The following is a 26,769-nucleotide window of genomic DNA, read 5'->3' as shown; positions in this document are numbered from 1 at the left end:
TGCATTTTCGACCAAGCTCTTCTCGTGCATTTTCGACCAAGGCCTTCTCGTGCATTTTAGACTATGGACCTTCAACTTCTTAAGCTATAGGAAACTACTACATTTCGACCCTAAATCTACAATTAAAGTAAGAAATCATAGCTAGGTTATCTGTTTTAATTATCAAGAAGATATATTATTAATTAAAATAAGAGGTTAGTATTGTCAAAAAGGTAGAAGTATGGTTTGGTCGGAAATGCAGGAGAAAAGCTTAGTCGAAAATGCACGAGAAGAGCTTGGTCGAAAATGCAGTCATTATTTTCAGTCTATTCCTCATTGGGAATTTCGGACCAAACGCTAACCCAATTGGGAATTTCGGACCAAACCATCCAATGCAGTTCGAAAACTTCAACATCCCACCACAAATTTAATAAAATAGACAAAAATAAACAGATTTCACATGTCAGTTCAGAATAAAAGGGGGTATAAATGAAAAATATAAAAATAGTTAATATCATTCTATAGAGGGTACCATATACACCGGTTTTTAACTAGTAGATAGTCTGAGAGAATTGTCTTTGTCACGAGTTACGCTTCCGACATGCTTACTGCCTGAAGATATTCTTACATTCCGTGGTCTCTGCTCATTAAGTTTGTACCACTGCACCAACCAGCTTCCCTTCCTTAGCTCACTGTCTAAGGAGCGGAGCGGAATACGGCTCGTCTGTTTTGAGGGTTGTTTTGATATCCTCAAAGATGACCATCGATATATGAATGCCCTCAGTGAATTCCTGCTCTCATTTCGTGGGCTACAAAATCTTCATTTGCACCTATCAAATTTTCCTCCTCTCGGTGCAGCCTTCGTGGAAGCCATCCACGGGCACCGCGATACCTTGAAATCGCTCGTATACCATGAGCGACAACTGGTGCCACTAGAGGATAGTGGGCTGTTCGAAGATGATCGCGATGTTAACCCCAGCTGGGTTGGGACGTTTGACCGTACGATTGACCACTGCCGAGTTACCTTTTTGGCGCTAGCCATATGTCCGAGAACTGCGGTGAGCCTTCTCGCTCGATTGTTTAACCGAAACGTACTAACGAGATCAGCAAACAATTCTCGAGCCAGCCCGGGAACATACGCAGCTTCAGCTCTTGCATCTTCGCTTGAGTGGACCTGAGAGATTTCATCAGAACTTCGCTCGGGAGATCAGGACTTTGCTCATAGAGTCGGAGCGGACCAGTTCTGCGGGCACTTTTGCACTCGGAACCCATCTCTCAAATAATAAGCCAAATATTTACAGCCCATCGCGCTCTCGCCAGATAGCTACCCTTGAAAGTGAAATGCCACCGTCCATGTCGGAAGCCAAAGCATTCATTTCATTTGCCAGTTGGGTATTTGGTCCACAAGGCATACCGTCTTTACAAGTATTGGCGTTTGGACACTTCTCACATGAAGATCGGTATGAAGCCCAGCGCTTTCTGGTTCGCCGCCTCGACCCACTGAAAGAATCTCAGGTTGTCAGCAAGCATCTGGGTTTCGTCCCGATCGACTTGGCGGATTTGGAAAGTTGGGACGGGCTTTCGGGCAAGGGTGCCAAATTCCTCGCTGCGTGTCCAGGAAATAGCTTAATGGAGTCCCCATACGATTTTTGATTGTGGACAAGTTGAGGTTGGTCATCTTAGGTCAACAGGAACAGTCCATCAATGAATGCCAGTATGATGCATGTATCCTCACATACTCAACGTTTTAATAGTGAGACACTGTAAATGATTACAAGTCTAACAGCCAGTTGGGTACTGAAGATACCATTGACTTCGTTAGAGTAGATTTCCGTTGTCTTTCCAACGGCCACACGTATGTGTGGGACCGTTCAGACTGGGGACCCTAACCCGGTGAAATACAGAAGAACTGCTTAGTTATACGAAGCCACGTTGGGGTCATCGACCAAATAGACTAATAGACCCCTTGTCCCCAATATATAACAATTGAGATAATCGCGACACACTATCCCCATATCCCTGGAACTCAGCGCAAGCAGGTTTACATGCAAACAAACTGTACCATGGATGCCTCCACTCCGGTTGCTGCAGGGGACCGTCCGTGTAAGAGAAAAAGAGAGGACCACGAAGCGGGCGACTCCCGACTTGCCGGTGACCAGTACATCCCTACCAAGACGGCGAGTGATTCGCGTCGCAACAAGGTAATGTTGACCAACGCCGTACAGTCAACACCTCTAGATGCTAAAAATTTTAGGCAACACCCCGGGGTGCGAAATTGTCCCTTGTGGAAGAAATGAAACGAATCCTGGACGATAATCCCCCTTTCGCGTCCAAGACCATGGAATTCCTTGACCTGTACCTTTGCTTATGGGAATCGTATGTGATCGACTCGGCGCGCAAGATCCGTTTGGAAGAGGAGCAGCGACAGCTCCAGGCCGAGAAAGCCTGGCTGATACATGCGAACAACCGGTTGTATCAGGCTTGTGCCGACCGGGAACTGGTGCTGTGGGACCGACAAGAAGCATTTGATACCGTACAGGACGCCGTGGCCAAGGTACTGAGATCACTGAGAGTCCCTTTGATGACTAGTTGACCACACACATCCGAAATGATTCCTTGGTGAAGGGGGTTGGTTGGTCGAGAGTGGGCCCAAGAATGTGTGTTGGTGGGGAGGCGGGTTGAGAGCTACGGACCAGTGGCTCAACGACCGAAAACCGGCGGCCAATCTTCCACCATGCAGGGGTGAGCGTGCTAGACCTCTGTTTGCTAGAACCCTTTTCGAATAATTTTCAACTATCACAAATCTTTTCCCTCAAGTCAATTAAACATCCCACGACGAGGATAATATAAACATGAAAGCATGCTGCTTCACTTTCAAGATTTGGGAAATGCTATCCACCTAGGTTGGAGATCACTCTGGTTCGAAATTGTTAACATTATGGTTGGCTTCACTACTGAGGATCTCTCCCCCACTGATCCGTTCGACGTCGATCTTGACTCTCTTTGGACGGAGTTCGACGATATACCTAGCCTGCCACCATGCATTGGATCTGAAAACGAGACAGATAATAGCTTTTCTCTCTATCACCAGAATTGGCTTCATGCTTCGATCACGGGTCGATCCACTTGTGTGGAATATTTCTTTGATGCGGGCAGTGCAGTCGGCCGGTATTCTTTTTGGACCGGACCGGATCCGTTGTGTCCCGACACATGCGCGGACGACCTGTTTCTCTACATCACAACTTTTCTGCTTGTGGACAACTTCCAGTGGGTGGAATTTAGGCTTTGCAAGCTGCATGTCGCTACAAAGGAAGTCCTAGCGCAGTATCCTTTTTTTCTCCCTCGTGTGGAATCTCTACTAGGGAACTTGCAAAGGACGCGGGCAGAGATTGAAGCAATTCTCTCTCAGAACTCATTGATGGAGGGCAAAAGTTATCGCTTTCTGTTGATCATTTGCCCGATTTCGGAGCATATGAATGGCAGCAATGGAGCGGAGAGCGCCTCTATCCCTGATTGCGTGTGGCCAGTATCTACACTCGAACCACAATACTTTGTTAAAAACATCGTGGGCAATTTCCAACACTATTAGAATATAACGCTTGCAGATTTATCTATATGATTTAAAGAACTTCCACTGAATAAATTTTATATTCACAAAAACCATCTACTGCTGAATCAAGATAGCTTTGTACCGGGTAGACGAGTCTCAAATCCTTGAACACTAGAATACCACGAGCATAGCGTTTGCAGGATTTCCACAGAAGGAAAGTAAATATATTACAGTGAGAGCGCGTAGGGACATACGAGTTGGCGCTTGTTTCACTATACTGCATTGATGGTTCAACTATTCGCAGTAAGAGTCAAGGTTGCGTACAGCCATAGGACTATGATTTACATCGAAGTCGTTGATCCTGGCCTGGCAAAGACGGTGGGGTCGGACCGTTGGGACTGGCTTTCGTCAGCGAGTATATCAACCTCTTTCCACCATGCCAGGTGCCCACGGATACCTACCATCAACAGAAGTCTTATGCATTTCCTACCTATATTCAAACGACTTCGTGTTAAAGATCTTCAACTGCAAACCGCGAGATTACCAATTAATCATATACGCGACGTATGGCATTCTCACCCACAGTAATCGGGACGATATCTTATCCATGTCGCATCTGTAGAGTACATCAATTATACACCACAGACCTTGGGACTATTAGGAGGCAATTTAATTTTATCTTTTATCGCGTGTTTAATATCCTACCCTAAGCCCAACTCTCTTCCTATCAAGTGACTTTTCATCCTTTATATTAGTCCCATCATATTCTAAGATTTCTATCGTCCGCACTTCTTCCATACCTACAACTATGCGCTAGTTCTTAGGTATGGCTCTGTAGATCAACAACAGGTACTGAGAAGTCATACTCATCATATAATTAAGCTTCGCTAAACTTTCTTTTAACAGACTCAGATTGAAAGCGGCGAAAGAACAGCCGCCATCGTACTCAAGCAGGCCTGCCTCGGCATTTGCTTCTTCCCAGAAATGTAAAGCAAATACGCCACAAGTACCGCCAACTGACTCACTTCGATATATGATATGCCACGGCCGTCGATCTGCCTAGTATCACAGAAAGCATACGAGTGATCCAATCGAATTTCCCACAGCGGGCGTTTGTTCTCGCCGTCGAACAAACTATAAGCTCTATCGAGTGAGATAGAGCGCCTCTGCCATGGAAGTGCTAGCGATACCAGAGTTGCCGGCGGATCTAGATATAGAGAAGGGAAATTTAGCGAGCACGTCCTTTGCTAGCCTTTAATACCGTTTTTTGATACCATTCTAAAAACAGACTAGATTAGTTAATTAAAATATTGCAGAATGCTCCTATATCATCTTCCCCCTTGCAGCCTCTTTCGTATACGCACCGTAATAGACAGCATAATCATACTCCATTCACTTAAAAGGCTTCTATAGAACTATGGTATATCAATATGCTTCGCAGGTCAACAGATTAATTGTCAATCCTTATAAAGCGCACCGGTACTCGCCTCGGTAACATCTGCTTGCTCGGCTGGTGCAGAGCTCTTTCACTAAGCATCTTCGTGTTCGGACCATACACGACCCAGGCCCAGATTAAGGCTTATCAACCTAAGATTGTGACTAACATAGGGCTGGATACAGCGCCTCACTACACCACCCAGCTTTTGCCCGGCACACACTATAGAATTTAGTAGAGCTTACTTGCGGGATAACACATCTATCATATAGTCACTCACCAGCCACAAGCATCTTCCCCTATTAGTTTCTCAGGTAATATTTCATCTCTGTTTCTATGTCCACAGAATAACAATAGAAACAAAGGCGATTTTCCTCCTGGTAGGACGTAGGCTCACCTTTAGACAACGTAGTCTCACCACAGTAGATCTTAAATTGTAAAATCTAAGATAGATCAATAGCTAGTCGTAATACTTTAATTGTGATACCGACCTTAAATCCATAAAAGTCTGCTTTGAGAATATCCTGTCTCCATTTCTTAACCCATGGTGGATACGCTTCTAGAGTCAACTGGCGTCCTACGTGAACGGGAAATGACTAACCTGGCTCCGCGTCATCTTCCCACAAAATCTCCAGCTTTCAGACCAAGGCCTTTCGACAACAACTAGCCTCCACTAACATCTCGATATATAACAGGACCCGGAAAAACCCGATGTCTTCGACCACCATCACAACAGTACCATAACCAAGCAAATCTAGAGGGCGACCGTACGGGCCAAGCACAGTGGTGGGAAGCCGAAAGCCACTCAATAATACCCGGCTCTTTTCATAGAGGCGTTTCATAAGGCCCACGTAAGGCCGAGTCACCATACAAACAATCTTATGCGATTTGTCGTCATAGCATACAACCACATACAGGAGAGGCAGTTACATCCACGCCCTTAGCCCTGCTCGTGGCATCCATAACTGCAGGCACTGACCTAGGTAGATTTTCCAACTTAAGCAAAGGCTAAGCTCTAGCCATAGTAGCCCCTTTAAAGCATTCATAGTGATTTCCGGTCGATCATAAGTCCATAGGCGGTTAGCGAGTAGACTAGATACACCTACGATACCGCTAATTATCACCCAGAGACAGCCTACTACCAATAGACACCAACGGCTCTTAGCGTCTTACTCAACAAGATGGTATACAAGGCTGCTAATACCACATATTCCAAGGATATAGTGAATTTTCAGAGAAATTTAAGGGTGGCGTCTTTGGAAATATGGCCAACTGGCGGGTATAATCAGAACAAAACAGATCCCTACCTAACAAAGCCAATAAGTAACAGCTACATCATCTAACGGGGAAATGCACCTTACCAATATAGGGAGCAAGTACTAAGGCGTCCTTAACATAGATTGCTATATACTCGAGACGGCCGAGATACTATAGAGGAGAGAGTGTATCACGAATATACATCCTAGCCATCGATAGAACCAAGCAAAAGCATTCCGTTCAATATACAGCAAATCAGCGGGAAATGCAAAGTTAAGTCCCATACAAAGCGGAATAAGATTAATTACCGCCAGTAACGCAGCTCGTTTCTGAATTACTATCCAAGTTAGGGCCTTGAAAGATAGAGCAACCCCGTTTCCGATAACCAAAATTAAAAGCACACAGGCCTGACCCCATATGGTGATATCCAACCAGCTAAGAAAGCGTAACAAGGATTAAGAAACGTACCACCAGAGCTTTCTTACCTTAATACGCCACTAATATCGATATCGTTGGTTTTCTTCCTAACACCAGGCCCAACCATAGCGCCCAGCCGAGTAGAGCAGCCACGCAACGAACAACAGAACTATAGAAAAGGCATAGACTTCGGGAATTAATAGATAGGAGATCCATTAATAGATCCGTATTTATATCAAGGACATTTTCCTACCCTACTTTAGAGAGACGACGATACTCTCTATTTAAGTATTAGTACATGGTCTAACATTAGGGTTCGCTCTTTAAGATTATCAGGACACTCAACGAATGCCCTCAATTATTTACTATTAAAAATCCTCTCCGCTAGCATCCAGCAATTTCTGCCTATAATAGTAGAAGATCTGAACCAAAGATAATCTAAGGCCGCTCATGGTTTACAGACTATAATAGAAGGAAAACCTAAGTGTATCACTATTATAGGGCCTCAGATTTTTGCTTTAAGTGTTAACTTAGATCACAGTAATCCAGTTCTAAAGCTCAACTCATTTTTTAAATTCGATAATAGGGCTCCAGAATAAGACATGTGTGTAGGATTTAAGACTACTAACTACTTACTACATGCAACCAGGCAATTAAAATAGCAGATTTCTCTAGAATTTAAGACTTACATAACAGTACAGTAATCTTATCAGGCACATATTAGATGGCCGCATATAGAAGGAATAGAGGTTGTATATTACAGCAACGTTTCCCATCGCGAAGCAATTGCATTAGATACTCATCAAACCCACCACGGTAGTCTACCTCACCAGCGTTTACACATCACTGATTCATTAGGAGCTCTTAAGAAGCTGTCTTTACATCTTCCGAAATATATATATTCCAGTTCCTAAGTACATTGAGCATTTAGTCTCGGGCGTGCTCCATACTTTCCTAGAAAGATGCAAGTCGACCAACTTAGTCATCCTCACGTTTTTTCAGTCGATACACCTCCTGTCTTAACTCTACATTATCGGCTCGTAGGGCTCGGGTTATATCCTCGAGACCCTAAGTGTCGACATATTTAGAGACACATGACTCCCACAACCGCCGGAACAATCCTACCAACCTTACTACCTAAAAAGCAAGCTTCAGGTCATCGCGTTCCAGCTTGTCCAATATATCCAGCACCGATTGGAATAGCCGCGAACTCAATAGGTGCTAGTCATCAAACTGAAGTCCATCAAACTATAGTCGTCAGTATATTAAACTTTGTGAATCATTCTCGTAGGATATGTGACTACCTACCAGCGCACTCTCCAAAGGTACGGTCTCGGTCTCGGATCGCTAGCCATCATCTCCTTCTATATTAATTTCGCAGAGATTCTGGTCTTACATATCTTCCATTAGTATAGTCATTGATACAACGATCATAGGCCTTCTAGAGATAGTTCTTATAAGCGCAGCGTCAAGGCCTTTATAAGTCAGGTACTCAAGTTTTCTTCTTAAAGTTAAACCACTCACGTATAATATCCATCGGCAGACTCAATCTGTAAGTCTAGTATAGTCTCTACAATGTGGTGATTCTACCATATGATATAATCCTAACATCGCTACAACGGACATTCACCATCTTGTTTATACTAGGAACCTCACCGAAACATTCACCAGTGTCAAGGTACAAAGAATTAGGATCAGCGATTATTCGCAATTCTGCTATTCGGTAAAATTATACAGTAGAGGGTCGTCAGATACAGTAGTTTAGTCAATAATAATAGAAACTTAATCGTTATAATTTACCAGTGAAATCTAGCTTTAGGATAGTTAAACTTCATACTCCGTAAGCATAATAACGAACTAGCTTCTTATAGCGAAACCAATATTAAGCGTGCAAATGCCCGGACTATTTTGTGAATTCTTATTTATCGATCTCTATTCTTCTAGTCTAATCGTTATTAATTAATCAAAGCGAATATACACGTTATACTATATCTAGACAATAATTCGATTTCACTACTTTAGCAATCTCAACCACTTTATTAACCCCAAGCTTCTTAGAAACAAATTATAAGCTAGAAGCTACTATATAGTATTCTAAAGCAAGATAAACACTAACAATCGATTTCGCTTAAGCATCTAAGGTAAAACTGTTTCTAGCGTCGAGTATATATCTTAGAACTTATATTTTACCCCCTAGTTTAGAGGCGACAAGTTTCTTTTCGTTTCACACAAGAAATTATAAACAAAGGTTTGTTCAGTATTTGTATACACAGAAGAGAACTCCAGAAATTTATTATAAAAATATCAATATCTGCATTCTACTCCGAAACACATATTCCTTCATCCCAAAGCTTTACAGCCACATTCTCGTGCCGATTATATACTAAAGAAACCAGCCTCTCGATACTATATATATATACTTCAGTTTAAGTATAGTGCGCTGTTACGATAGCAAGGGTATACGTCTGCAGGTGTATTACTTTAAATCTATAAGTTACTACTCACAAGGCTATATAAATCGTCCAAATACGCAAGATTACTCCCACAACGCCCACAATACCAAACGTTGCTCAACTTCATGTCCATACTCAACGACAATACGTCTAGTGATAGAGCTAACTAGCAGCATAATTATATCGCGTGGCTTAATACTATTAGTCTTATACCGTAATTATAACGTGGATCCACCTACCGCATCAACGACATTACTACAAGTTGAACACCACAGACAAATGTCAGCAATAGAAGCCTCTAACGAGGCAGAGGAGAAGGACAACTCCTCTATTTCAGAGGCAATAAATACACGGTCATCACTTATTTCTAAAGGCATATCTTCCGACACGGTGTCAGAATCGGCCAAATAGGATAAGCCAGCACTCTAACTATCAGCGGCAGGGCAACTTATATCCGATACCATAGATAGAGATAAAGAGGGAGAATCATCAGACGATTGCACCATTGCAACTAAGAGTTCAAATTCCAAATAAAAAGTTTTCGAGCGTTTCATTAGGAGGGAGATAGTTCGCAGGAACGCAATACTTATATAACTAAAGTACAAAGACTATATATCAGATTTTGTACTATACAGTATAACCTACTGTAGTAAAGATACCTCACTACTTCACCACGTACACTAGCTCAACTACTAAAATTATATATCCCTCACTAGTAGACCTGGCAGTGACCCTCTGGGTGGTCCATGATCTTAGACCCTCCACCTGACCCTCCGAGGGTCAGGGTCGCTTATGAGCGACCCTGACCCTGACCCTGACCCTCCAAGGGTCGCTCGCGGGTAACCCTCTATGACCCGCAGCGACCCTCGGATACATAAATTTCGAGCGCTAAGCCTAATTAAGGTAGATAAAACTGCTTACATCTCTTAATAAAATACAGTTATTTATATCTATTTTATCCACTAGATTATAATTACCAATTTATGACTATTTAAGTTGTTAAATATTATAAAGTTATTTAATCATCTTATATTTTAAGTATAGTTCTCTTAGTTCTGTGCTTTTTTTATACTATATAACTATAGGGAAGCGGTACTTAGTAAGGTAGAAGTGATTAGTCTGTATTATAGTAGAAATATATATTAAAGATATATATCTATATATATAATATTACTTAAAAGAAATATATTTTATTTCTACCCTTTAGATATAAGAGAATTATATCTAAACTAGTTTAGAAGGCTTTATATAATAACTAGATATACTATCTATTTTCTAACCTTAGTTAGAAATATAGGGTTTAGAAGGCTTTATATAATAACTGGATATACTATCTACTTTCTGACCGAGATTAGAAATATAGGGTTTAGAAGGCTTTATATAATAACTAGATACACTATCTATTTTCTAACTGAGGTTAGAAATATAGGTTTTAGAAGGCTTTATATAATAACTGGATATACTATCTACTTTCTAACTAAGGTTAGAAACATAGGGTTTAGAAGGCTTTATACAATAACTGGATTATACTATCTATTTTCCGACCGAGGTTAGAAATATAAAATTTATTAAAGGTCTGGACGAAGGTTAGAGGGTCCGGACGAGGTTTATTAAGGGTCTAAACGAGGTTTATTAAAGGTCTGAACGAGGTTTATTGAGGGTCTATAAGGTTTATTACAGGTGACCCTTATAAACTAACTAATAGTAATAGTTTATTAAATAGTTTAATAGATCTACTTAGTAAAAATAGTAAATTTTAGTCCTTTATACTTTAATTATAGAAAATAATTTACTATAAATCATCTACTCCTTACTATATTTATATTTACCTATATTAAATATGTTATAATTTTCTGATACTTATACTTCCTTAAACTACAAGGGGGCTTTGTTAGACGCTCTTTAATACCTTCTCTCTAATAATACACTATTTATAACCCCTTACGCGTTAGGAAGTTAACAAACCTTAATATCGGTACGCGATAGTTATTAATTCGCCCTTCTTAGCTCTTTATAATATATACCTTTACCTCCTTATCTTATAATACTAAATCCTGACTATATTAATTCCTTTGCCTTATACTATGATATAATAAGTAAGGAATTTGTTAAATAGTAGCTTTAGACAGAATTTAGGAAGTCTAAGCACGTAAACTAAGACGCGCGCTATTAAGCAGAATACTAGAATAATTTCGACTAAGTGGCGAATACTAAAGATAGGAAGCTAGGTATAATATATAAGTAATGTCGGAAGGTTCTTAATTATCTAGTAGCTGCTTATATAGGTATATTATCTATAAATAAGTATAGGAAGGGGGTTAACTATGCTAAATTCGCGTTAAGAAGACTAAATATCAAGAATTTACTTAAGACAGTTATATATTATATCCCCTTATATTATCTTTATTACTAAATTATCTATAGGCATTAAATAAACCAGCTCTTATCTTCTTACAAGATATTTAGGAGTAAAAGCTACTAAGTCTTATTATTATTTTATATCTCCTATTTTTGTTCCTTAAATACTAGGAGTTTACTAATATTATTAAATACGTATACCTTACTCTAACTATACTAACCATTCCCTTATAACAAACTATCTATAAGCGGTTAAAGGCATTTGTCTATAAATACTAAGAAAGACTTCTCTAGAGTCTACTACCAAAGACAAAGCTCTCCCTTACGCTAGACTATTAGATATCGCTATTTTAGTAGGCATTTATAATAGTAATAGGCTACTTTCTAGACAAAGATTAGGAGTACTATAAGGTTCTCCTTAGCTTTAAGCCACTCTTTAGTATATACTCTAAATTAAATCTTAGTAAGGTTATTACTCAGATATTATAAAAACATAATATTCTTAATTAAGTGCTTGCAATCACTACCAATAATACCTTAAATAATATAACACTAGTTTAGGCTATAAACAACTTAGTAAGGACTATCTAACTAAGTACTAATTCTACAATTATTCGTGTTCCTTATATTACTTATATTATCTAAATTAGTCTTACGGATTTGCTTAGGAAGATAAAGGTATCCTTAAGTAATAATACTACTAAGTTAAACTAGTTTAATAATCGTATAAGGGTATTATATATACGCTAAAGAAAGTATAAGATCACAGATATACTTAATAAGGTATACTATATTCTAAGTATTACTTCTATATACTAATATCTCTTTTAGGTTCGTAACCTTACTATTTATATTAACGTAAGCCTATAGTAGCAGGATATATTTTATAATCTCTAGGATAAAGAGCCTAAGCTTATTCTAATCTAAGATATTAGGATATAGTAGAATTTAACTTTCCTAATACTCTAGCGAGCAAAGAGACTATAGCTAGTATTCGATACCTTCTACTTATAGTACGAGTAGCCTTACTTTATATTAAGCCTAGGAGAATAGAGGTAGATTAAATATCTGCTCTTTATTCTTAAACTATTCTATAAGTTTATAAGTCTTATTTCTAGGACTAAAGACTTAAGTATCTACCTTATCTTTAGTATATATAACCGCCTTTTTAACTATCTTAAAAAAGCGATTACTATACTTCGGCGGAAGAAGGTTCTATAGAAATAGCTTATATAATCTGCCCTTAAAGCTATATTAGAAAAGCTTTCAAAATACTATAAGGATATAGATAGTATTAATAGGTATCTTTATGCTATTAGTACAATTTTATCTCTATTCCAAAAGCTTCAATTCTTCTTATTAAAGGAATAGGAATCAGATAATCCTAGTGAAGCTAGTTAGAAGGACATTTACTAAGGTAGTCTTAAGACTTAGGTTAAGCGCTATAAAGAGCGGCTTAATATTAAGGATAGTTAGTTATCGCTAAGTAGTCTATTATCTAGGGTTAGAATATCCAAGCTTAAATCTATATTAGAGTTAAATGACTCTTAGTAGTCTATCGCTCTATAGGAGGATAAGCTAACTTAATATCTTGATTTTAGTAAGTCTAATAATCTATCTTTATCCTTTATATCTAACTAATATTAATAAATATCTAGCCTTATAGTATTTATTACCTCGTGTATTCTAGAAAGAAAACTAACACAAATAACTGATTCTTATAAGTATTACCCGTAATATTATATCTATCCTAGCTACTAATATAGGTATAGAGCAACTGTTTAACTCTATATATAATATTTATTATTACTAGCGAGGCTTACTAAAGCCGAAGATAATCTAGGATATTATAATATTTATATATATAATAAGGTTTAATCTATAGGAGAGTTAATAGCTAATTCTCTAGGAGTACCTATCTTCCTAAGAGATCGCAGCTTTAATAGAGGTAAGTAGTACAGTTACTACCTCATTTAAACTAATTAGTGATACTAAGGAAGATATAGTTAAAGAAAGTCAGTTACTACCTACTTTATAACTATTACCTAATATTATACTTAGGAGGAGATAAAGAAGTAGCTCACTAAGCAAAGGCGATAAGATACAATCTAGTACTAAGGATAGTATAGATAAAGAGGGCGAAATTCCTCTCCCTCGATCGTTTAGAAGAGTTCGGAAGGTTTTAAAAAGGCTTAATAGATATATAGTAGTCTAGTAGATAGGAACTAGATTCAAGAATATAACACAAGTTTTTATAATAATATATCACTAAAAATTAATGTTAAAGAACTTCGGACATATAATCAGGATACTCAAAAATACAGGGCAAATCTACATAAATTATATATATCACGAGATTTGCCTGTTTGTCTCGTTTAACAACCCTCAGGGTCACCCGCGGGTAACCCTCCGAGGGTCCAACCTCTAGGTGGACGACCCTTAGGGTCGGAAGGTTGGACCCTCGAACCGCCCCAGTGGCGGGGCGGTTCGAGGGTCGTGAGGGTCACCCGCGGGTCACTGCCAGGTCTAGGTGAGACCCACATAGTGCTGGAAAATTTCTGCAGGTACGATCCATAGTACAGAGGATTTCGAAAACAGATTACCCGTTTAACACAAAGGCTTTCTTCTACCTAAAAGGAGCTAATCTATATATTGCTAGTAAACGCCCTCTACAGGGGTAATTTCTTGGTGTGATTTTCATAAGGTACAGCGATCTCGGCCTAGCCCGTTAGTAAGTCCACTAGGAAAGAATGAGTGTATATCTAGGGGTAATCTGTTTTCGAAAACTACTATATACCAAGCAATCTGCAAATATCGACCTACAAATTAGTACTACCGCAGGGCTAAAAATTAGGGTCATATGCGTTTCCTAGTAGTATAGCAGCCTAGTAGGCGCCACCGTTGAAGTTTACCTATCGAAAGAAAGCTACCCGTTAGAAAACTTCAATTATCACCGTTACTAATAAACTCCTACAGTACCTCATCACCTCCCTATCTCACCCGATATAGTTAAGTTACACAGCTCAATATTCTCTTGTGAGGGGCTTACATATATCTATTTAAAATTGAGATAGGAAAATAGGTCAGGGCATTGTACTAGTTAAATGCAGTTCTGTAGACTTGAATAGGTAAGGACCTACAAGGGCATAACCTAGTCAATTTCCGAACTCACTAGCAAAAACAAAGCTCATAAAGCGTTCATAAGTCTTAGTAAATTCCAAAGTTTGCATTACGGTTACCGTTGAATAAACTCTTTAATATTCTCCAAACCTAACGTATCTTTGAAGCTCTCTCCGCTCCTACCATAGATATCCCACGTTGACCCCTAGTACTCGTTTCGACACAAATTGACTTATTTCTACCTCTGATACTCATACTATATCATTTTCAATTCTTTCTTACACTCAAGTCGACGTCATAAAATCGATCATTTCTCTAGTCGTACTGTCTAGTGTCTCTTTAGCCAACATCGGCCTTCCCACCGCTAGCTCTACGGTCACTAAAGGTGGCAACGTGATCGTTCAGCTTCAACGCCCTATATATTGTATTCTGACACGTGGAAGGAAAATAGGAAAGAAATCTAATGCGCGTATCAGAATTCCTTGACTGGCTCTACAGAGATCGCTGTTGTAATTGGAATGTCCTCCTGTGCACATTCTCCTTGTCAACCTGCAGACAAGGTCATGGGCACTATTCTTTACCAGGGCCCTTTCGATCCGCAGATGCACGAACCGAGCCAGCATCCCTATCAAAACTTCACCGTCATGCTTCCGAATTTGATTGCTGCCGGGAATGCGCAAATAAATGTCGCTCGTGCGTCACTTGTCGGAGTAAGTCAAATCCGGTAACGTAGTTCCCGCCCGTCCGGATCACCCGCCCGTCCGGATCACCACCTCCAGAATCGCGTATTCCTACCTACCTACCAACTTCAACCACCTACCATGACACCAATTCGCCCTGAATCCCGGCAGAAAGCTGCCAGTCAGGAGGGCAAGATCTTATTAGCCCTTTCCGATTTGAAAGAGGGACGCATCAATTCAATTCGCACAGCAGCAAAGCTATACGAGCTACCCTACACTACCCTTCATGCGCGTACTGAAGGTCGAATCTCACGCGTGGATAAGCGCCCAACTGGCCATAAATTAACCCAATTAGAAGAGGATTCGCTTACTCAATGGATACTCTCTATGGATTCGCGTGGTGCATCCCCTAGACCGGCTACTGTAGGAGAAATGGCTAATATCCTACTGGCCGCGCGCGGTAATCACCCTCCTCCTACCGTTGGCAAGAATTGGCCGTCGTCCTTTATTAAACGCCGCGATGAGCTTCAATCTCGTTTCTCTCGAAGATACGACTACCAAAGAGCCCTAAACGAAGATCCGAAATCGATTCGGCAGTGGTTCGCGACCGTACAGAGTGTGATTAATGAGAACGGTATACAACCAGAGGATATCTACAACTTTGATGAGACAGGCTTTGCAATGGGCCTTATATCTTCGCAGAAAGTAGTCACAAGAGCTGAATACTACGGTCGGAGATCTCTTCTACAACCAGGAAATCGTGAATGGGTCACTACGATCGAAGCAATCTGCGCAGATAGCTATTCACTTCCGCCATGTATAATCTTCAAAGGCAAAGTAGCTATTGCAGGATGGTTTAACGAAAACCTACCGAAAGACTGGCGAATCGAAGTCTCAAAGAATGGCTGGACTACCGATGAGATTGGTCTACGCTGGCTGGAAAAGCACTTTATCCCACACACGAATTCGCGCGTACGTGGGCGATTTCGACTATTGATTCTTGATGGCCATGGTAGCCATCTTACACCCCAATTCGACCGAATCTGCGCAGAAAACGATATTATACCGCTTTGTATGCCTGCGCATTCATCGCATCTACTACAGCCACTAGATGTTGGGTGTTTTGCAGTGCTAAAGCGCGCGTACGGTCGCTTCGTGAGCGATCTTGCGCGCAGAAGATATAACTATATCGACAAGCACGATTTCTTAGTGGATTACCAGCACGCGCGGCTCGAAGCGTTCCAATCAACCAATCCTACTATTAAAAATAGCTTCGCAGCTAGTGGTCTAGTACCATTAGACCCGGAGAGAGTACTTAACAAGCTTAATATCTCTCTACGAACTCCGACACCACCAAGCAGCCGGCCAAGTAGCAGATCTAGCGAATTCACACCACAAACGCCTAGAACCGCTGCTCAGCTATTCAAGCAAGCTTCTATGTTAAAAGATCTACTAAAACGGCGGTCAAATAGCCCTCCGAGCCCATCAAAAGAGATCCTAGACCAGATGATCAAGGGGTTCCAGCTAGCGCTACATAGCGGTGCTTTACTAGCAGAGGATAATGCGAATCTGCGTATAGCGAGTGAGAAGATGGTCAAGAAGCGCAATCGGTCAACTAGGAGGATACCTTGCGCAGAGGGTTTAACCATTGAAGAGGCTATACAGCTAGCTGAGCAGCTAAACCAGCCAGAGGAAGATGATGGGGTAGATTCGCATGCAGAGGTTGAATTACCTAGTCAGCCAATTATGCCAGCAAAGAGGGCACCACCTAGGTGTAGTGGGTGCAGGGAGATTGGCCACAGGATTAATGTATGTAAAAATCGCTATATCTAGTTAAATTGATGGATGTTGGTTGAGATAATCGATTTTGAAATATTCTAATGGGTGTAGGTGATCCGGACGGGCGGGTGATCCGGACGGGCGGGAACTACGTTATAATGGCAACGTACCTTCTGGTGGCAAGCTGCTGATTCAATAATCGAAGACTGGCCCTTTCCCCGACCTAGAGACTTTGAACCGTGCTGTTGTTGTGGCCTGAGGAGTTTGTGATGTGCCTTTCTGACGACTCCCGTGGCCATTAAGTGTTCTTGGTCGCATGTTTGTTAAACCGTACAGTATCACCTACTCTGCAATCATAATAACTCAAATCAAGCGAAATTTACTCGTTATCAAGGGCCAGACAACAATGAGTAATAATCTTACTGGATCTTCTTTTCTGTGGCAAACAAGGAAAACGCTATACAATCTGTCAAAGCGAGCTGAATCGGTATAGACTAGTATGCATATAGACGAATGAGAGCTACCGGAATCATCAGAAGAAAGATTAAAAGATTGAAGAAGAGAACCTCTCAAGACGAATAGGAAAAGGGGCAGGTTGAGCTGTCCCATGGCGGTGTAACCGAGTATTCAAGTGACAATACCGACGTTAAAAGGTTACCCGCATATTACATACAAACACATAGGAAATATGGGTTGGATATGAACCAATCCCATGTCACTGTATTAAACCTCTCCACTTTTCCACGACAGCAATTCACTCCTTTTAAAATCCTCGGTGATTATTGGCCGGCTAGAATTATCTTCAGTCGAACGAATTAGGAATGACTTAGAGCTCCATACCGGATTCAAGAAGCACTGTTTTTGTTTTCTTAATACTGTATCCCAGTGACTTACGTAATGTAGCTTAGCCCCCACCAGGGCCGGTTCCGCCCTCGTATAGCTTATAAGTCCCTCGATCACCTCTTCAACAATTCGGCCATAGTCTCAATTACCGTCTTCGCATAAAAACAGCCACGTATCTGCTTTCGCGTTTACAATTAGCGAAGAGCCCTCTTTACCTGAATTCAACATCCGTTTCTACGCTCTCGTTATTACCTAGTCGGTTCGGGTTGGTGACTTTCAAAAAAAGCCACTCTGCTATATCGCTTCCAGATCTCCCCCCAGAGCTAATCTTAGAAATTAGAAGGTTTCTGGAGACAGAACGTGATATCTATCATACTTCTCAGATTAATCGCAAATTCTATTCCCTTCTCAATCCATATCTCTATCAAATCAACGCTCGCACCTCTGGTTCAGCATTAATATAGGCTACTATACGAGGGCAGGAGAAGACCGCTCAAATATCGATTCAGGAAGGAGCTAAATCAGGGTGGACTGATTGCCATAGCCAAGGCTTATTATACCAGGCAGCGTTAAGTGGCTACGATAGAATACTAAAGTTATTACTCGAACACGGGAACATAAACATTAATCTAAGAGACGACAACGGCCGAACACCATTATCGTAGGCCTCATCAAACGGCCATAAGACAGCAGTCCAAATCTTACTTGGGACTGGAAAGGTACAGGTCGACTCAAAAGACAATCAAGGTAAAACACCATTGTCCTAGGCCGCTCAATCTAGCCATAAGGAGATAGTAAGATTACTACTCCAGACTAGAGAGGTAGATATCAATACCCAAGACGTCTATAGTATATCACCACTGTCTTGGGCAGCAAGGGAATCCAAACACGCGGTAATAGAGCTTTTAATCAAGACCGGGAAGGTCAATGTAAATACAAAAGACCACTATAGTATAACACCTTTATACTACGCCACAAGGTATAGATCTGAGATAGGAGTTAAGCTACTACTTCAGACCGAATTAGTCGACGTTAAATTAAAAGACAATGCCGGCCGAACACCATTTTCCTTTACTACAGAATTTGGCCTTAGAAATATCGTCAAATCACTTCTTCAGACTGGAATGGTAGACATCGACTCCAAAGACCATAACGGTCGAACCCCCTTATCTTAGGCTGCAGAATGGGGGAGTAAAGATATGGTAAAATCACTTCTCCAAACTAGACTGGTAGACGTCGACTCCAAAGACCATAACGGTCGAACCCCCTTATCTTAGGCCGCAGAATGCGGGAGTGAAGATATCGTAAAAGCACTTCTCCAAACTAGACTAGTAGATATCGACTCAAAAGACCACGACGGTCGAACACCTTTGTCTTTTGCTACAGAATTTAGTAGTAAATCCATTGTGATTCTGCTTCTCGATACCGGAAATGTCCGTATCGACATACAGGATAAGAACCGCCTGACACCACTATCCTAGGCCAAAAATAGGTTTAAGGAAGATATCATCAAACTGCTACAGGAGTATTAGAGAACACAGCTAGACTCACGTTAACAAAAGATATAAAAATCGTCATACCTAGCCGCGCAGAATGAAGAAAATCTATCGCAATATTCTCCTAGACTCTATTAAAACACAGCAGGTTGGCTGGTTGGTTCATCTCATTCACCCTAATACCTCGCAAATCAAAGTTAGATCGTAGATAACGTTATACATAGATATTGAGGTGGCAGCTACTACAACTAAAAATAGAGGTAAACGCGAAAGCCGAATTATATTGGCGGATCCAGTCTCGGAATTCTTTTACGCGAGTATCATCAGTTATTAAAAGCCAGCGCAGATAAGGCAGCGGCGGCGGCTGGATTGGCGTTAATTAAACAGCCCCTCGTTTGCAGCAGCGAGACAACAAAGGATTAGCCTGGGAAGAATGAATGTCTCGCTCAGCAAGCCAGTAAAGAGCCTTGCAAAAACGGCAGGTGTATTCCATACGGCCAAGGAGCCCTAAGCAGATTAGAATGGCTCCCCTCTACTCAGATTTAAAAGTCATTAAAAAGCATTCAGCCTTTCTTTCCATCAGAGGATTTCGAAAACAGATTACCTCTTTGACACAAAGGCTTTCTTCTGCCTAGAGGGAGCTAATCCATATATAGCTAGTAAACGCCCTCTACAGGGGTAATTTCTTGGTATAATTAGTTATAAGGTACGGCGATCTCGGCCCCGCCCGTTAGTAGGTCTTTTGGGAAAGCAGGAGCGCGTGTCTAGGCGGTAATCTGTTTTCGAAAAGTACTATACCTAAGTAATATATCAAAGCGAGCTGAATCGGTATAGACTAGTATACATATAGACGAATGAGAGCTACCGGAATCATCAGAAGAAAGATTAATTAATTGAAAAAGAGAACCTCCCAAGACGAATAGGAAAAGGGGCAGGTTGAGCTGTCCCTTAGCGGTGTAACAAAGTATTCAAGTGACAATACCAATATTAAAATGTTACCCGCATATTACATACAAACACATAGGAAATCTGGGTTGGATATAAACCAATCCCATGTCACTATTAGTGAAAAGAGAGGGCGGTGAAAAGAGAGGGTAGTAAAAAGAGAGGGTAGTGAAAAGAGAGGGTGGTAAAAAGAGAGGGTGGTAAAAAGAGAGGGTAATAAAAAGAGAGGGTAGTGAAAAGAGAGGGTAGTAAAGAGAGAGGGTAGTAAAAAGAGAGGGTAGTGAAAAGAGAGAAGTGAACGGTAGAAAATAGTGGGCTAGGAAAGAGGACGGACGGTAGAAGACTGGCGGCAGTAGAGAATAGAGTGCCTACTGGGCAATAAAAGGTAGTGAACAGTGTACAGTAAATAGATACCTATAAGTACAGTAGGTAGGCCGAAATGTAGGTCGGTGGGCAATCTAGCGTAGTGCCACCTGTCATCCTCGTCTTCTGTTATAATTTACCAGTCCTAGGCTTAGCAGGTGATCGGACCATCAGTCTTAGAAATGGATATCGTTTAGTGCCTTAAAGTTTAGTAAAAGGCTAGAAATCCACAATAGAACAGTCTACCAACAAACCCAAGAGTAGTAGTATGCGTGGCTACAACCTAGGGGCTTTACGCAATAACAGCAGTATCTGACTTCAAGGTGTTTAAATAAAAATATACTATTAAGCTTACGGTACTGTAACCCGACACTTCAGATTTCTCTCCAGTTAAAACTCGGAAGTTTTCTCCACAAATATCTACTTTTTGCCACACCGATGCCGATACTTCAACAATAAACGTAGAACCATAGCAGTATTAAGCTACTATAATAATGGTTTCAGACATAGAGTTTGTAGAGAAAGGGAGGGGGATATTTCCAACGAAGTGGAAACAGACATCGCCGTAGGGTACAGCAGTACAGCATAGAGAAAGTGTGGCATACAATGACAGCCATTACCCAGGCATCCAAACATCCGAGCTCGTTGCATTAAACAACTGTAGCTAGTCACTTAGTGAAGCTACATTGTGTAAGATTAAGAGCCTCAAGATCACCAGGGACCAGTGTCGATTCAAGCGACTGCGAAGAAAGCTAAGCATTAGCTGTTCTAACGTTAGCCGCTATCATCTTAGGTACAGAATAGCAGAGCGATCAGCACATTACCTAGCTTTCCATCACAAGTTACTCTATATATATACACGAAAAAGTCCATTGTATTCGATCCGTATTCCCACACAAAGCTTCAACGCGAATATCAAGAGCAGTCTAAGAAAGGTTGCGAAGACGGCGCTACCCCAGCCCCATAGATAACCTGCGTCCCGGGACTGCCAAATACTGTCTGCTAATTCTCGACAGTTAAGCACTTATTACCAACATTAGCAACAAACATATCCGGGTACTTATTCTCAAATGCCGTCACAGTTCCAGTGCCGCCACTAATAATAACATCTGCGCAGTTCATATACATCTCTCGGTTTCCGATTAGATTAAACCACGACCATACGAAGAGGGCAGTACCATCTGCCACATCTTTGGGTATCTTAAAGTTGTATTTGGATTGTAGAGGGCATCCGCCCTCCATAGACTATATCACCTTAAAGGTCGTACCGTTATTATAGCTCAGGGAGAGTTGGTAGGAGCCTCCGCCATGCGTTACAGAGCCGGACAGTGTGATATTGTAGGTATCGCCTGCAGTGTAACCGACTATTACGCGCCAAGGAGTGTTCATCTGGTACCATTTACAAGGGAAATTGGAGCCTATAGGTACCCGTTAGACAGTGCCAATACTAAAAGCAAGGTTCTTGAAGTCGAGATAACATACCATCTAGATTCAGAGGGCTGGTCATTAAATAGTCGATAAGAGAAGGGTCGCTATAGGGGTCGAACCGGCTACGCAAAGGATATAGCCAGCTCATCTCCATATAAGCGGCTGCCAAGCTGCTAGAGTAAAGGATGCCAAATACGGATTTAAAAAGCATCGTCTCCAGTTGACTTCGTCTAGACTAATTGATCTTAAAAAAGAAGCAGATTTATCTAGCCTGTCGAGACACCGTCCTCCAACACTTTATATACCACTCCCAGAAAGGCAACCCTCGCCCTCAGTGTTCTTGCTACTTGCCACTAAGCTAATCTAGCACTACGCGTCTCTTAATCGCACTCTTCACACTTAGCCTCGACGAAAGTCTCTACAGACTCTTATCCGAGAACCTATGCTTTTTCCAAGTATTACTGTCTCTTCTCAATGATAGGGGGAAAACATCTAAAAAATGAGGTGAATTCAGGGCTTTCTAGACTCATAAAATAATCCAGAAGAATCTCCAGTTGCGTCTAATAAAGCCCTTAAGTTCGGCGAAGAACTCTTCAATAGGGTTCAGGTCAGGCGAATAGGGTGGCAGATTAACCAGCTCTACTCCCGCGGCTGCACACAGCTGCCCGATCGGCTCAAGGTGGTAGGACGACGCATTATCCATGACCAGTACAGATTTCGGCTCTAGCCATCTTCCACAATAATAAAGAAGCTCATCGGAAAAGTCCTCGAACAAAGTTGCGTCCATAGCACCACGAAAGACACGGCAAATGAAGGCAATATCTAATACCGCTCATCACGGTAAAATTGTGAGACTTACACCGGAGCCACGCCAAGGGGTGACCAGCCCGTCCGTCTGAACCCGATTCATCTATCACATCTAGATTCATCAACGTAAACTAGGTGGTTTAACTAAAAGTCTGACGAATTGTAAAAGGTAGCTGGGCTTAGGATTAACTACGCAGGCTTATAGTACGAACGCGAGTCGGGCATAATGATGTTAGACATAGATTTCGTGTTCAAGTTCTAGGTTTGAGATACTCAATCGCTCCTGTGTATATAAATTGCGGACTTCGCTCAACAGCCCATTCCATATATCAGAAGCCCTAGCATATCATTCAAATGTAGGTAATCCCAGATTATTCCATAATCTATAGCAAGTAAACGGTGGTGTATTGTGACAGACAGTACTCCCGTTCGCAGAATAATAACTCTACCAGAAGGTACTACATAACGAGCTTTTATATAACAATTGATCTTTATCAGAATACCATGTTAAAAGATCGCTAGTCACTGAAATGTCTAGCTGTTCTTAGCGTTCCAACGAACGGTTGAGCCTAAAGCTGTGGGAAACATAGAAATTAGAGATGTTCCGCGCAAAACTGTTCTCGTCAAAAGTGGTCCAGGATATATTTCCGCGACAGTTCGGCTCATCCCACGCAAAAAGTTTCAATGGTAAGTAGAGCCCCTAAATAGTTAGTCATTCAGTTCGCCACATCGTAGTCCTTATATTTAAACGTACACTTGTGGCAGGAGCCAAGCCAACTTCGAGGCACAGGATACTTAAGAACTCCAGAGCAAACATTCTCCAGATGATATCGCCCGCCGTTAGACAGGTATGGTAAGACGCTGAAGATCTTTATAAGGTTACTACTTTCCAGTTTATGAAGAATTAGTATAGCCATTGTCCAGAGGTTAGGGGTGTCAATCGTTGAAGGATACAGTCGGCGGGTTGGCTAGTTGATGTCATTCACCCTAACCCATTGCTAGAAAGGGATGTACAGGCTACCTCAACAATATATCCGCGTAAAGGTACAGTACAGTACAGTACAGTATATGCAGAGTGTCCCATTTCATGGAAAACGAACTTAGAGCCTCATCACAGCCTGCGGTGACCAAATTGCCGTTCTCATCATTAGCCTGCCCTCGCGGCGCACGATTCCTGAACCGTTATGACGCCTCGGCGAGGTCCAGTACGGCCTTGACCGTCTTCGCCCTTGAGACGGTGTCTGTTTTACCTCTCTTACCTTCGGTTGAGCCCCCAGCAGTCATGAGACGCTTCTAAATGCTTCCCGTACAGTACATTCCATAACTCCCGGCGAATTTCCTTTAGACTTGGACAGTCCACCAGCACGTGGGTAGCTGTTTCCTGTGCACCACACACGCACTGGTCATTAGTGCGGGAGCAATGGGCTTTGGCGTAGGGATATGATCAATTGCGACCGGTGCGAAGCTGTGCCAATAGGTATGCGCAGGCTCTCATATAGCCTTCTTGTGTAGCTAGCCGGCAGCACCGTCGACCTTCTGTAGATGACTGCTTTTATTGTGTGCTATTCCTGCTCCAATGGAAAGATATAGTAAAGTGATCAAGCTAAGTTAGTCATTCAAATTTCATTTAATTCGGGCAAATGCTTCGTTGGCATTGATCAATGACGCGGTCGAATGAATTTACAGTACGTCATTATGATCTTGTAATTACGTACTTACACATAAGCAGTCCAATATGGTATCAAGTGGCAGCCGACAAGGGCGCGTGCATGCCTTCTGCATCATACAAGCAATATTTCCAGCAATCTCTTCTTGGTTGCCTGCTACTGTACCACGCTCGGGTACTCTTTCTACTTGGAGTGTCCAGCAAGGATAGAACCCCGCCGCTCACCTCTCCGAAGACCCGGAGGCCGTGATGAGCTCTCAACCTTTGGGAATTTCACATAACCTCATGTAGTTTTCAAATGCTTCATAAGAAGTATCAGAAAGTGCTCAGGCTCCCTGATAGCTTCCGAACAGAAGGTATTGATTGAGATGTGTTGGACGTGTTGGCAAAGGCGTGGTGCCCAATGTAAACGTGGCATATGCACTGGCACCCGACAGGGATTATTGAAAGGCCCAACTCAAGTGATAAAAAAAGGAACGTTTAAGATTGATGATGGGCTATTTTCAATGAGGCTTACATTTAGAATTCCCAAGTCCGCCCGGTACTGTATCTGCGACGTACAAATAGCTCACACCATGAACGACTCATCACCAGAAGGAAAGGAAAGTGGTCGTTCGGGAAATAGTCCCCAGCCCGACCTTGCAACCGCTGTCCCAATTTATGACCACTTACTTGACGAGAGGAAATTCGACTATGCCAGCAAGACCATCGTTCCGTACCTGAACAAGCAAAGTAGTGAATTCCGAGAACTCAGTCTTCTACGGAAAAAGGTACGTCTACCCAACCGACGGAGACTATAGAGCAACGCCCAACTCATGGTATTGCTAGGGATGGGAAAACCCCAAGGGTGATGTTTATTTCAGAGCACAGCGTCGCAATGCCGACCAGAGCTCTGAAAAGAATGACATCCACTTCCATAACTTAATGAAGAAGATTGGAGAAGAGCTCCACCAATCTAGCAATGCGTTCAAAATCCAGTCAAGATACAAGGGGGGCCCTACAATTCTCGATACGTGCATGGCCCCAGGTGGCTTTCTAGAGACAGCGTTAAAATTGAACCCGCATTCTCGTGCGGTTGCTTTCAGCCTCCCAGCCTCTTGCGGCGGCCACAAAATTCGCCTCCCGAGAGCTTTCCAAGTTGACGTGCGCCACTTGGATGTCACGATGCTGGCTGCCGATATGGGCGTTAACAATGTACCCCAAGACCACCCAGACGCACATAATTTCTTACCCCAGCAGCTCGGGCAGGGAGAGGCCTTTGATCTGGTCATATGCGATGGCCAAGTTCTCAGGACTCATTTGCGCGCTCCTTATCGAGAGAAGGTAGAAGCGCGAAGATTGACTGCTACTCAATTAGTTCTTGGCCTCCAACACTTAAGAAATGGAGGAACTATGGTTGTACTTCTTCATAAGCTGGAAGCATGGGACACGGCGAATCTTATCTGGCAATTTACTCGCTTTGCCTCTGTGAAACTTATTAAACCCAAGACAGGACATGCCAAACGTTCCTCTTTCTACCTGGTGGCAAAAGATATTCAAGATAATCATCCCGAGGCCGTCCGAAATCTCTTGAAATGGAAGAAAATCTGGCGATTGGCGACTTTTGGGTCAGAGGCGGAATGTCGGAAAGAAATCTTGGATGATTGTCTTCGTGTAGAAGATTTCATCGCGAACTTTGGCCCCAGGCTGGTTGAGCTGGGAAGAGAGATTTGGAAAGTTCAAGCTGATGCTCTGGCAAAAGCCCCTTTCATCAAGTGAATGCCGATGTGCATGAATATAACTGGGCCCGATAATTACATAAATCGCAGGCAATCCATGTGGTCTCGGATTGCCAGTCACCGAGTTCGTAAGACCCGGATCCGGGGCTTAGAATGTCTGATCCGGAATGATCTCAACATTATCAAATACTTGGCAATATGTGAGAGAATCGTGCAAGTAGTGATTAGTTTGAAAAGCAAAAGTGGTTTTGAGACTGAGTTCTTTCCAATTCGCTTTCGAGGTCACGAATCCGAAATTCTACAATCTCTGCTCGGTGCCAATCTCTTGCCCTTGAGCGTAGTTATTCGGTAGTCTTGTGGTGTGTCTCGGCCTCGCTAATCATGGGGTGAGTCTTTGTGTTCGTTACGGTCGGCCGGCTCAGGGGTTCACGTCTCGGCCCGTCCCGCCATTTTTCTTTCTCGCGTCGCTCACGAT

At 42.0% G+C, this 26,769-nt stretch overlaps 3 protein-coding genes across 3 annotated transcripts; all 3 read left to right on the top strand.

Moving 5' to 3' along the window:
• Positions 1 to 2,042: 2,042 nt before the first annotated feature.
• On the top strand, positions 2,043 to 2,572 carry PGRI_032800 (uncharacterized protein; the record flags this gene model as incomplete). The annotated part of the gene is made up of 2 exons (XM_040790993.1): positions 2,043 to 2,180; positions 2,234 to 2,572. The coding sequence occupies 2 exons, from the start codon at positions 2,043 to 2,045 to the stop codon at positions 2,570 to 2,572; spliced, it is 477 nt and encodes a 158-aa protein (XP_040647946.1).
• Positions 2,573 to 15,171: 12,599 nt separating this feature from the next.
• On the top strand, positions 15,172 to 17,160 carry PGRI_032790 (DNA binding HTH domain, Psq-type; the record flags this gene model as incomplete). The annotated part of the gene is made up of 3 exons (XM_040790992.1): positions 15,172 to 15,279; positions 15,349 to 16,953; positions 17,140 to 17,160. 3 exons carry the CDS (start codon positions 15,172 to 15,174, stop codon positions 17,158 to 17,160), a joined length of 1,734 nt encoding a protein of 577 aa, XP_040647945.1.
• A 7,991-nt stretch (positions 17,161 to 25,151) lies between these two features.
• Positions 25,152 to 26,334, top strand: PGRI_032780 (uncharacterized protein; the record flags this gene model as incomplete). The annotated part of the gene is made up of 2 exons (XM_040790991.1): positions 25,152 to 25,346; positions 25,405 to 26,334. The coding sequence occupies 2 exons, from the start codon at positions 25,152 to 25,154 to the stop codon at positions 26,332 to 26,334; spliced, it is 1,125 nt and encodes a 374-aa protein (XP_040647944.1).
• Positions 26,335 to 26,769: the final 435 nt, after the last annotated feature.

This window comes from Penicillium griseofulvum, assembly GCF_001561935.1.
Source record: "Penicillium griseofulvum strain PG3 chromosome Unknown contig_80, whole genome shotgun sequence".
Taxonomy (NCBI): Eukaryota; Fungi; Ascomycota; class Eurotiomycetes; order Eurotiales; family Aspergillaceae; genus Penicillium; species Penicillium griseofulvum.
The sequence above is the reverse complement of the archived record's forward strand: the minus strand, read 5'-3'. Positions and strand labels throughout refer to the sequence as shown.